The sequence below is a fragment of the Motacilla alba genome, chromosome 28 (genome assembly GCF_015832195.1).
Source record: "Motacilla alba alba isolate MOTALB_02 chromosome 28, Motacilla_alba_V1.0_pri, whole genome shotgun sequence".
NCBI lineage: Eukaryota > Metazoa > Chordata > Aves > Passeriformes > Motacillidae > Motacilla > Motacilla alba.
In genome coordinates, this window is record NC_052043.1 from 4144704 (window position 1) to 4156629 (window position 11926).

Here is an 11926-nt window from a genome sequence, read left to right on the forward strand (position 1 = left end):
ATTGTTGCATATAATTATTACTGGTTTTGCACATGATGGGATTGTTGGGGTGTCCTGAGCAGGGACAGGAGGTGGACTCAGTGGTCCTTGTGGATCCATTCTGACTCAGGACATTCCAGGATTCTGTTTCTGGGATGCCACACCAGCACCCCCAAAACCAGCCCAGGGGCTGCCAGGGAGCCTGCCCTGTCCTTTGAGAGCAGGTTCAGTGATGCCAGAGCATCTTCCAAAAGAGCAGGAGTTACTAAAGTACTTCTCTGACTCTTTTCCCCTCTTTCTTGCTTTGTTTGGTTTTGGTGTAGGTTCAGTTTCTCCCCATAGTTACCCTCATGGAAAGCCAATGGGGAATGGATCATTTTCCCCCACTCCTTCCCTGGTTCTCTCCTGTTTTTCCGCCGCCCCTAACACTTCCTAAACCCCATCTGTGTGTGCAGAAACTGACAAACTGGAATACAGTGCAGGAGATGCTGAGCAGAGGAATTAACAATCACTGAAGTGGTGGTATCAGCTTTTTGAAGTCAAAAATTATCCCTGAGTGTGCATTTGGGGAGGGGTTGTGGCAGCAGGTGCTTCCCTGGATCTGGGCTGTGTGCGGGGTGGATGGGCCTGTCATGGCTTTGGGTTCTGGGTTCATTCACCATCCCAAAGATAAAGGGGCAGAATCTGCCCCAGAAATCGTGCAGGGAGTTTAATGTGGGTGCTGTGTGTCCCCCCTGGGGCGCCTGCTCTGGGGGATGATGTCACTGGGCTCTCCTGGGCCAGAGCATCTGTTTATGGAATCCTGGAGTATCCTGAGTGGAATGGACCCTCAGGGATCATCAGTGCAGCCCCTGTCCCTGCACAGGCACCCCAACAACCCCACCCTGAGTCCCCCGAGAGCTCCTGGAGCCCTGGCAGCCTTGGGGCCGGGAGCATTCCCTGGGGAGCCTGGGCAGTGCCCAGCAGCCTCGGGGGGAAGAACCTTTCCCTGAGCTCCATGGCAAGCCCTGGCACAGCTGCAGCCCTCGCTGGCCTCCTGTCCCAGAGGGAAATGCCACCTGGCCCATTTGATGCCGCTGGACAGGTCAGGAAGTGGCAGCACATTCCAGGCCCCTGCAATGGCAGGGACACCTTCCAGTGTCCCAGAGTGCTGCAGCCTGGCCTTGGATGCTTCCAGGGCAGCAGAGTAGCTGAGCCTCACTGTCCCAACAGTCAGTTCTGGTCCAACCTCACATTTCACGGCAGTGAAGGGGATAAAACATCCCCTGCCCTGCCCCATGAGCAGAGCCCTCCAGGGTGGCATTGCCAGGGACCTTGTGCTGCCCTCCAGGTGTTCAGGGTGGGTTTTTTTATCTGCCCCCCCCTTATTTTTATTTTAATTGTTTTGTCGTGCACCGGGAAAAGGAAGTGAACAAATTGTATGGTCCCCTCTACAATCGACGTCCTGTAAACAGCTCCCGGCTGCCTTCCACTCACAGCTGTTTTTTCCTATTTGGGGTGGATGGGGCTGGTAAATAAACAGGAATTCTGGGAGCTGCTTCCAGCACCCCCTTCTCGCAGGGGCTGTGCCAGCACCTCAGAGCCTTTCCTGGGGGGTGCCGGGGTGGGCTGTTCCTCACCTAGTGGAGCAAACTCTTCTCAGGAAAAACAACTTTGCTGGTTTTCCTGGGACTAAAGCTAATTACTAGTCAACTAATTTTATTGATTTCCAATCCCTTTTAGCAGAGATTTTGCTGTGGGGCTGATTGCCAGAGCGATTAGCACACAAAGCTGCTTAATTTGGAAGTGTTTATCAAGCAGCCTTCTGTCACCTCTGCTTCAAATCAAATTATGGTGGCACCGGTGGCCGTGCCTGTGGTGGCTTGTGCTGTCCCACCCCGAGGGAGGCAGCTGGGGAGCAGGGCTTCTGTGCCTTAAATAACCATCGGCAGGGTGTCTGGAACTAGATGGTCTTTAAGGCTTCTTCCAACCCAAACCATTCCTTGGATCTAAGTATTCCATGAGCTGGAAAAGCTGCTGCCTCTGGGGTTTTTACTCCCAGCTGCACCACATGCTTGTCCTGCTCCAGCCCTCGGGCAGTGCTGTGGCTGCAGAGCTGGAATTTCCCTCCTGCTCCTCAGATCCTCGCCATGGGCACTGTGTGGTCTCTCTTGAGGATGGAAGATGGACCTTCGTGGCAGCTACAGATGCTTCCAAACCTCCTCCAGCCACAGGAGGGATTTGGCCTAAATATTTTTAATAGAATTTAAAAACAAAATTAAAAAAATAAAGCCTGGCCCAGTGATTTTGCTGGAATCAGATTAGGGAGGGCAGATTGTGGAGGCTGGGGGGAGGGAGAGGGAGAGGCTGAGCCTGGCTCAGTCACAGCTCCAGCAGCACAGAGACCCCAGCTGTGTCACCCTTGGGGCTGCTGGGAGGGTCCCTCTCTACCTCCTCCTCCTGACAAGTGAAAACAAGGTGCCTTTGAGACATTTCAAGTCACAGGAAGAAATCCCAGAAATTCCTCCCTGTGAGGGTGGGCAGGCCCTGGCACAGGGTGCCCAGGGCAGCTGGGGCTGCCCCTGGGTTCCTGGAAGTGTCCCAGGCCAGGTTGGATTTGGCTTGGGATAGTAGAAGGCGTCCCTGCCATGGCAGGGATGGCACTGGATGGGCTTTGAGGGCCCTCCCACCCAACCATTCCATGATTTGAGCCTGCAGCACTGCAGCTTTCCAGCACTGCGTGTTCTCCTCAGGGTATCTCTTGGTACAGGATCTAAGAGCAAAAACTCTGTATTTGCTTTACAAATGGTATCTGAGAGGGTTCAGGAGCAGAACATCCCGTTTTCCATCCCTGCGTGTCCTCTGGATCCAGAGAGGCTGCACACCCCATGAGCTTTGCCTTGAGCAAGGCAATTGTTAGAGACTGAGCTTGTTCTAAAAGACTTCTCATGGAATCCTGGAATATCCCAAGCTGGGAGGGACACACAAGGACTACAGAGTCCAACTCCTAACCCTGTCCCATTCACACAAAGGTTGTGGGGTCCTTGGCGGTGTCCAGGTGGTCAGAGCTGCCTCCAGAGCCACATTCATTCCCTCCCACACCATCTCCAAGTGCTGTGCTCAGGCTGGGGCGTTCAGAGCTCAGGGCTCAAGGACCCTGTGCCCAGGTGGCTTTGGGGGCTCTGGTTGTTGAAACCAGGGCAGCCTCTCCAGGGCAGCTGGAAGGCACAGGCTGGGAGCCGAGCGGGAGGGATGTGGGATGTGGGAGGTATCACAAAATCCTGCCCCCTTTTAATGCTTTTACATAGAATCCTGGAAAAGTTTGGGGTAAAGGGACATTAAAGCCCATCCAGTGCCACCCCTGCCATGGCAGGGACACCTTCCACTGTCCCAGGCTGCTCCAAGCCCTGTCCAGCCTGGCCTTGGGCACTGCCAGGGATGCAGGGGCAGCCCCAGCTGCTCTGGGCACCCTGTGCCACGGCCTGCCCACCCTCCCTCCCAGGGGAGAATTTCCTCCCAGTATCTGAAGTAAATCTGTCCTCCTTTAGGTAAAACAGGTCCCCTTTCCTGCCGCTCTCCTGTGTTTTCTTGTTGGACTTGTGTGTCCAAAGTGCTTCTGTTCCTCCTGGATGGGAACAGCTGTCATGGCTCTGTGCACTGGACACTTGTCCATAGCCTTTCCTAGGGCTCATTGCTGCACTAAGGATGGTTTTTCTGAGCCTAAATGTGGTTAAATTATTTTTATCCCTGCTGAAGCTTAGGACAGCTCTTGTCTATCAGCTCTTCTTGGCTGTGGCAGGAAAACTGTGAGGAAAAAAAAAATTACTGTCTGACAGCTACATCTTATTCTATTAGTATGTTTTAATTAGAACATGAGCAAGAAATGTGTTATGAATATTCATGCACAGGGTTATTAAAATGCACAATTAATCTGTACTCAGTTTAATAACTGTATTAATGGAGAGAGGAGGTAGCTCCTATTTTTGTCATTTCTCAATTGGAAAGCGTGCCTTAACTTGGGTAGCTGGGAAATGGGGTTATTTTAAAATCAGCTTGGCTCCTGCCAGCAGCATGGACACGTGGGTGTCTCCAAAACTCACACACCTCAGGGTGGCAGAGCACTGGAAGGGTGGCAAAGCCAAGCCCTGTCAGGATGGAGCTCCCTCGTGCAGACTGAATTCAGCTCAGTGCCATGGGAGTTTTCAGCCACAGAATCACAAAATCCCAGAAAGGTTTGGGTTGGGAAAGACCTCAAAGCCCATCCCACCCCACCCCCTGCCATGGCAGGGGCACCTTCCACTGTCCCAGGCTGCTCCCAGCCCTGTCCAGCCTGGCCTTGGGCACTGCCAGGCATCCAGGGGCAGCCCCAGCTGCTCTGGGCACCCTGTGCCAGGGCCTGCCCCCCCTGCCAGGGAACAATTCCTGCCCAAGATCCCATCCAGCCCTGCCCTCTGGCACTGGGAGCCATTCCCTGGGTGCTGTCCCTGCAGGCCTTGTCCCCAGTCCCTCTGCAGCTCTCCTGGAGCCCCTTCAGGCCCTGCCAGGGGCTCTGAGCTCTGCCTGGAGCCTTCTCCTCCGCAGGTGAGCAGCCCCAGCTCTGCCAGCCTGGCTCCAGAGCAGAGGGGCTCCAGCCCTGGCAGCATCTCCGGGGCCCTTTGGGCATGATCTCTCTTTGGTGACTTGGATTTAAGGGTTTTTTGCCAGCCCTGTGGGTGTTTTAAGGCAGCAGATGTGTCCACAAGTATGGAGCAGTTGGGGCCCAGAAGATTCTCAGGGGATCTCCATCTCACCTGAGGCGATGCCCAGAGGCAGTAAACACATTCCCAGGTGCCCCAAGGTGCCTCTGACCCTTCCTGGGCTCCTGGGTCACCTCTACAGCTGCTGGGGTGCCCTTGGATGAGCCCTGGGGCTGCTGAGCCGTGTCCTTCCCACCCCAGCTTCCCTCTCTTCTCCCCCTTCCCCTTCCTCTCCCTCCCCTCCCGTCCAGCCTGCTGCTCGGTGTCCCCAGAGCCAGGGTGCTGGGGGTGTTTGGGGTGACACTGTGCTCGGGGTCTTGAGCTGAGAGTGGAGCAAACCCTGCTGATGGGAGCTTTTCCAGACACGCCTGCCCATGGCCAAACACTGGGATTTTGCAGGGCTGGCTGAGGGCGTTTGCTGCCAAATCGTGGATCCTCAGGAATACGAAGGCAGGGGAGAGTGGGCTGGCAGGGAATGTAGGACAGATGCCAGACGTTGAAAGAGGGCAGTCTGCTTTTTCCTGGCTCCATCCCAGAAATCTCTGAATTCCTAAAACACCTGCAGGTGCTGAAAATAGGGAGATTTTTGCTGTCACTTTTCAAGCCAGTAAGTGCAGCTTGGGGAAGGTGCAAGACTTTATTTTCCAGGAGACATCAGACAGAGCTGGCATGGACACCTTCAGAGGTACTTCCAGAACCTTGGGATGCTCTTGCTGCCTTGTGGGAGAGTGGAACCTCATTCACCTTGGCAGTCACAGGAACTGGAGGCTTTTGTACCCCTGGAGGGTACAAAAAACCTTTTGGGTTTCCTTGGGCGTTATAGAATCCCAGAATCCCAGACTGGTTTGGGTTGGGAGGGACCTCAAAGCCCACCCAGTGCCACCCCTGCCATGGCAGGGACACCTTCCACTGTCCCAGGCTGCTCCAAGCCCTGTCCAGCCTGGCCTTGGGCACTGCCAGGGATCCAGGGGCAGCCCCAGCTGCTCTGGGCACCCTGTGCCAGGGCCTGCCCACCCTCACAAGGAGGAATTTCTTCCTGAACGAAAGGGTTGGTTTGCTGTGACCCCATTTGGGGTCGCAAAGGGGCCAAGGAGGGGTTGGGGACCTGCCCTTGCTCTGGATGAGTGGCTCATCCTGTGCTGTTGCTCTTGGAGCACTCAGGGGTTTACCTCTCTCCCGTATCTGTGCCATGGTGGTGGCACCACAGGGTGCAGCAGCTGGTGCCAGGGGTTTGTCCTTGTTGAGGGGATGTGTGACCCTCAGCCTTTGCCCCCTGTGCCACTCGCTGTCTCCTCTGCTTCCTTCCTGGGGAGACCAGGCAAGGGTTCACTTTTATTTTTCAGGAATTTTGGCACAGAATCCCAGAATGGGTGAGGTGGCTCCTCTGTGCCCATGTCCCAGGGCATAGGACTGTGTCCAGACTGTTTTGGGATAACTCAAGAGAATATCTGAAGGTTCCTGAATATCTGAAGGGACATTCAATGGAGGAGGACTCAACAACCTGAGGAAAATTTCCCTGGTCTGCCAAGCCCCCCATCTCCCTCCAGAGCCCCCCGAGCATCCTCTCCAGACATATTCTGGCCTGGGAATGCTGCTCTGCTGTCGGTGGCAGGACCGAGGGCTCTGGGAGAGGTCAGGGTGATCCAGGGTGACCCAGGACCCCCAAGGCCTGTCCTGCACGGGGCAGGGGTGGGTGTGAGGGTCTGGACCCCCATGCGTTAGCTTCCCCTGTGCCTCTGAGGCTCCTGGGGTTCCTTGTGGGGACTGTGCTGCTGCAGTCCTTGTCCTTCCTGCCCGAAGGGACCATTTTTCCAGCCATGTCCAAGGCTGCTGATCCTGCTGATGTCTTCTCCCTGACCCTTGGGGAGCTTTAAAACCACCCGTGACAGCAAAATTACTCAAAGGAGCGTTTCTGCCTCCTGCCTTGCCAGGGTTTGCAGGGATTGCAGATGAATTGCTTTGGAAAAACACATTAGCAAAGCAAAAGTTTATTCTAGGAAGTAGGAGGTGGGAGAATTGGCAGTAATTCTCCCTAGTATCCAAGGTATTATTAGAGGCTTATCCCTGCTCTGCACAGTAATCACATTGGAAATTTTTGATTAGAAAACAAAATCTAAATGAGAATTATGAATATTCATTAGGTGTAGAGATTAATATGCATAATTATGCAAATTAGACAGCAATTAAACACCAATTCTCTGGGGAAATGATTAACACAAAGGCACAGAAATAGAAGGATGTAATTTGAAAGAAGTTTCTGGTTAAATGAACAGTGAGGGGAGCGGAGGAGACAAATCTGAGGCATGTTTGCCATAATAATCAGCTTTGCCAAGCGAAATGGGAGTGAGCCCTGACCCCCTGCCCCCATGTCCTTGCTGCACTCAGCTCCCTGCTCCCAAAAGGGCATCCTGGAGCACCTGGAGGTGCCATCCCCATTGGAAGAACCCGCACAGGACGGGTCCCCAGAGAGCCACGGGGCCCTGGTGCTGCCGCAGGGCGATGCTCTGGGAGAGTCTGGTGTCACTCCAGTGTGGCCGTGACCCCTGGTAGGGACAGGGGGTGTCTGTGAGTTGGGAAGTGTCCATGGCTGGTCCACCCTCACTCTCAGCCTTCTGCAGATCTGGGATTTTTTTCTGTCCAACCCAGCAGAGTCACAGTGTTTGTGCAGCACCTCAGAAGATGATGGATGCCCCCACCCTGCCCAGCCCCTCTCAAGTCCCTGGATTTGTCCCCTTAGAACACCAACTGCTGCTCCCCAGCCCCTGGTCACCCACTGGAGCAGGAGGTGGAGCAGCACAGTCAGAGATCCTGCAGCTGAGTCAGGTCAAGGCTGTTTTCCAGAAGGTTCCTTCCATGTGGTTGTGGCATCAGCTGGAGCTGTGGGAGCTGTGCTGATGCAGCATCCCAAGGTTTTTGTGTCATGGTGGACATTCCCAGCTCACTGAAGGGGCTCCAGGAGAGCTGCAGAGGGACTAGGGACAAGGCCTGCAGGGACAGCACCCAGGGAATGGCTCCCAGTGCCAGAGGGCAGGGCTGGATGGGATCTTGGGAATCAGGAATTGTTCCCTGGCAGGGTGGGCAGGCCCTGGCACAGGGTGCCCAGAGCAGCTGGGGCTGCCCCTGGATGCCTGGCAGTGCCCAAGGCCAGGCTGGACAGGGCTTGGAGCAGCCTGGGACAGTGGCAGGTGTCTCTGCCATGGCAGGGGTGGGATGAGCTGAGTGAGGTCCCTTCAGCCCAAACCATTCCATGGTTCTCTGACTGCCTGGGTGCAGCCCAGGAGGTGCTGCCTGCATGGACTTGGCAGGGGATGAAAGGAGCCGCTCTCCCACCACAGCCTGTGCAGAAACATTGCAAAACCTTCTGCCTGCTCCTGTGCTGCTTTGGGCTGCATCCCTTTGTGCTGAGGATGCTCTTGGGAGGGCTGAAGCCGAGAAGGCTGGGGGTATGCTCTGATGGCCCCACTTCCTCAGGGGAACCTTGGGGGGCTGAAAGAGCACCCCTGGACAGGTGACTCTGTAACGTTGGACCCCCAGCAATTCCCACCTGAGGATTTCACCTCTGGGCACTCTTTCACTCTGCTCAGATGGAACAGAGTGTGGCCCGTGATCTTGCACCACCATGGGCAAAATTCAAGCCCTGCTGGAGCATCCAAATGGATGCAATGTGGTTTTGGTTTATAGTTCAGTCCCTTTCACTGTCACTCTCCAGGGGAAGGAGGTTCGTGGGTGCTCTCTGGAATAAAGGAGTTAAAATACTTGTTTCTCCTCTTCCCACTGTCCCATGTTTTGAACCGTTTCCAGGCTGTGGTGGGATGTGCTTTGAAGTTTGTGGAATCACTCCCAGTGGGAGTGGGAAGGTGAGGAGGCAGAGGGGAGGCTCGGTCACGCCAAGTGGAAGTGGTTTATTAATGAAAATATTGTTTTGTTTGTAGAAGGAAGAGTTAATTTTACGAGAACACCTTTGAGGCTTTGCTGATAAAGCAAAGAGTAACCTTTGTTCTTCCTGTTTTTCGGTAGGCTTGGATGAAAGGCCGGGATCAGGTTCCTGGGGAACGGCAGATCAAAACAGCTCCACGTTTGACCAAGGAAGGGTAAGGACAAAGCACAAACACCAAGCTCCAACCAAAACAAACTGGGTCTTTCCCAGGCCTTTCAGAGCCTTGGGTCTAACCCTGGAACAGCTTTTCTTGCCCCACTCTGGACATGGGTTCTGTAAACTCTCTACGATTTCCCCCATCCCCATCTCCCCAGGCTTTGCTGCCCTGAGGATTCTCCTCCAAAAACCTCTCCCAGACCTGCACTAGGATGGGCTCCTGTGGCTGCTCAGGCATGTCCCTCCCTGCACCCGGTGTTGGCTTTGGTGTTGGCAGTGGGGACCCAGGGGGTGGGACAGGTCCCTGAAGGAGACACAGATGGACGGGTCGAGGGGTCTGAGTGGGTTGAGGGATCTCATCTGATGGCAAAGCTTCCTGAGCATCCACCCCACAATACTTTGGGAACCTGAGGAGGGAATCCCTGCAATCCACCACATTATCTGGCCATGGCACCCTTGGTGAGGATGGAGAACTTGGGAAGGGCTTTGCAGGGAAGGAGTTGAGGCTGCAACACTCACGACTGGGGCCTGAGTATGGGAAGAGAGAAATGCCAAAACTTCATGGAAATGTCATTTTTGTCATTTTTGTTTTAATGGGTTTGTGTGGTTTGTTTTTGCAATGGCACCTTTCCCTCCCCTCCCATCAGCAGCAGGGCTGGGACTGTCATGTCAACTGTCATTTGTATATTTAGCATTTATATATTTATATATCTAAAAATGTACATTTATATTTATGCAGCCTTTTCCTTGCCCCTTTACCCCCCTGGTTCAGGGAGGGGCTGCCTGGCTCTTACCTGGTGGGTGCCAAAGAGCTGCCAGCATGGAGCAAAGCACGGTTCCATGTCCCCTCTTGCCATGTCCCCAGCTGCCACGTTCCCTCCCAACGCCACGGCCTCTGCACTGCCCAGCTCTCCCTTGGCACAAGGATAAAATCCTTCCCATGCCTTTTCACAAGGAGCCTTTGGCTTTGCCCCTTCCTGGGGTTGGCTGGGCCCTGGCAGCCTCGTGTTTCATCCCCCTGCTGAGTGTGACTGTCCTCTGTTGTCCCAGCAGAGCTATGGAGAAGGCCCCCACTACGGTGAGCACCGGGACCTGCCGTCCCACAACAGCATCTCCTCGTCACCGTTCCTGGGAGCTGGACTCGTGGGTGAGTGCCTGCAGCTGCCTGCCAGCTCCCCGGGCAGGGCACACGTGATGGGGGAGAGTTGGGACAGCGGTGCTGTTCCCTGTTCTGGACCTGCTCCAGGTGTTCTCCGAGCTGTGGTCCAGGGCGGTGGTACCCAGACGGTTCCATCGGTGCCAGCTGTGCCAGCTGTTTCATGTGTGTGGTTCTGTTTCCCTGCTTTGTGTAGCACCCCAAGGCAGGGGTGCGCCCTCCAGGTTGATGCCCTCAGGATGGGCTGAGTGTGCTCCTGGGAGCTGGGAATTAGGGGTGGAAGAGATACTTATTATTAAGGATTTATTAAGGACTCAGGATGACCCTGCTCCCTGTGTGGGGAGGTGGCACCAGATGATCCCACCATGGGCATCCAGACCAGATCCAGGCCGGATCCACCCCCTGGGTGACTGTGAGGTGCAAGGGGCTGGTGGCTTGTAACTTCCCAGAGAGCTGGGGCTGCTCCCTTTGCTGCAGTGGGGTTTGGAGGAGCCTCTTCCCATATCCTGCCAGGCTCCAGCAGCCTTGTCTGGCCCCTCCATCCCCAGCTGCAGGCAGGCAGCGTGAGGAGCTCACAGGGACGGTGATCCCGCATGACCGGATGCGTGTGACCATTCACCCAGTCACCTCTCCCAGCTCAGGGGTGGGAGGAGAGATTAAGAGCAGAAAATATCCCTCCTGGAGGGCTTAGAGAGCTCTAATGGCATTAGGTCAGGAATTGGGGTTAGTCCTCCCCATCTTTGCCCACGCAGGGGTGGTTAAAACGCTCCAGCACATGTGGAAGGAGCAGGGCTGGGGCAGGGCTTGCTCGTGGTTGGAAGGGAGGGGTAAGAAAAGGGAATCGTGCTTGAAACAGAAAATCCCCCCGACACAAAATCCCCCCTGTGGATGTGGTGGCAAAGGGGAAGAGCAGAGCAGGGTTGTGCTGGGACAGGAGCAGCAACACGTTGGCCCCTCCTGGCCTGGGTCAGGGCTTGGGGCTCACTGTGAGCTCTGCCTCCCCCTTTCACCCCTTGTGCTGTTGGGGACAGCATTTGGGTGTCCCTTGGGATCTGTGCAGGGGGAGGAGCCTTTCTGAGCAGCTCCCCCTGTCCCCCTTCAAGGGAGGATCTTCCCTCTCCCCCCGTACCCCACGAGGATGTAAGTGGGGCACAGAGTTGTTGGGTAGGACAGGGGAGCCTCGCTGCAGCTCAGCGGGGCTGGGGGGATGTGCGTGGGGGGACCCATCCCAGCCCATCCCACACCTGGGGCCAAGGCAGCCCTGAGCGTTTCCAGCTGAGAAGGAGCTGCCCGGGGAGGAGCACCGAGGTTTCCCCTTTGATGTGTGCGGGGCAGACGCCTTTGGCTGCCTCTCAAAGCCGGGGCTCCGGCTCCCCGCGAGCCCGGCCGCTCCCCGGCGCGTGCGGCCTCCCTGGGCCATTTCCAGTGGCCCTGGGGCCAGCAGGACTGGGGCCACACTCCGGCCCCAGGCTCAAGGGGCTGTGTGTCCCCAGGGGGGTCAGGGGCAGCACCAGGAGCTCCTCCACCGAAAGAGGGAACAGGCACGGGGGAAGGGTTCCTCACATTTCCAAGTCCCTTTTGTTTCTGAAATTGATTGTGGTTAAAGTAGAAAGCATTTGTTCTGGGAGCAGTTTCCAAAATACATAAATAACTTTTCATAGTAGAATTAAAGAATCAAGGAGTGCATTGGGTGGGAAGGGACCTCAAAGCCCATCCAGTGCCACCCCTGCCATGGCAGGGAAACCTTCCACTGTCCCAGGCTGCTCCAAGCCCCGTCCACCCTGGTCGGGCACTGCCAGGGATCCAGGGGCAGCCCCAGGTGCTCTGGGCACCCTGTGCCAGGGCCTCCTCACCCTCAGAGCCAGCAATTTCTTCCCAATATCCAATCTAAATCTACCTCTTTGCTCATGTGCTGGGAAGGAGGGAATGGGGCAGTGCAGGGGTGGGATTTTCTCTTCCTTTTTTCCAAACTGCTTCTGAAAA

The 11926-nt window shown here is 55.6% G+C and overlaps 1 protein-coding gene across 19 annotated transcripts in view; it reads left to right on the top strand.

The window, feature by feature from the left end:
• The window catches only part of TCF3 (transcription factor 3), a 79848-nt gene that overhangs the window by 34952 nt on the left and 32970 nt on the right, over positions 1-11926 (top strand). For 14 of the 19 annotated variants that reach the window (XM_038163692.1, XM_038163709.1, XM_038163694.1 and 11 more), the window contains 2 exons: positions 8712-8785; positions 9838-9934. In XM_038163692.1, coding sequence (XP_038019620.1) covers positions 8712-8785; positions 9838-9934 — 171 coding nt within the window. The remainder of the gene's footprint in view (positions 1-8711; positions 8786-9837; positions 9935-11926) is intronic. The other 5 variants (XM_038163693.1, XM_038163703.1, XM_038163710.1 and 2 more) reach the window with 1 other exon arrangement.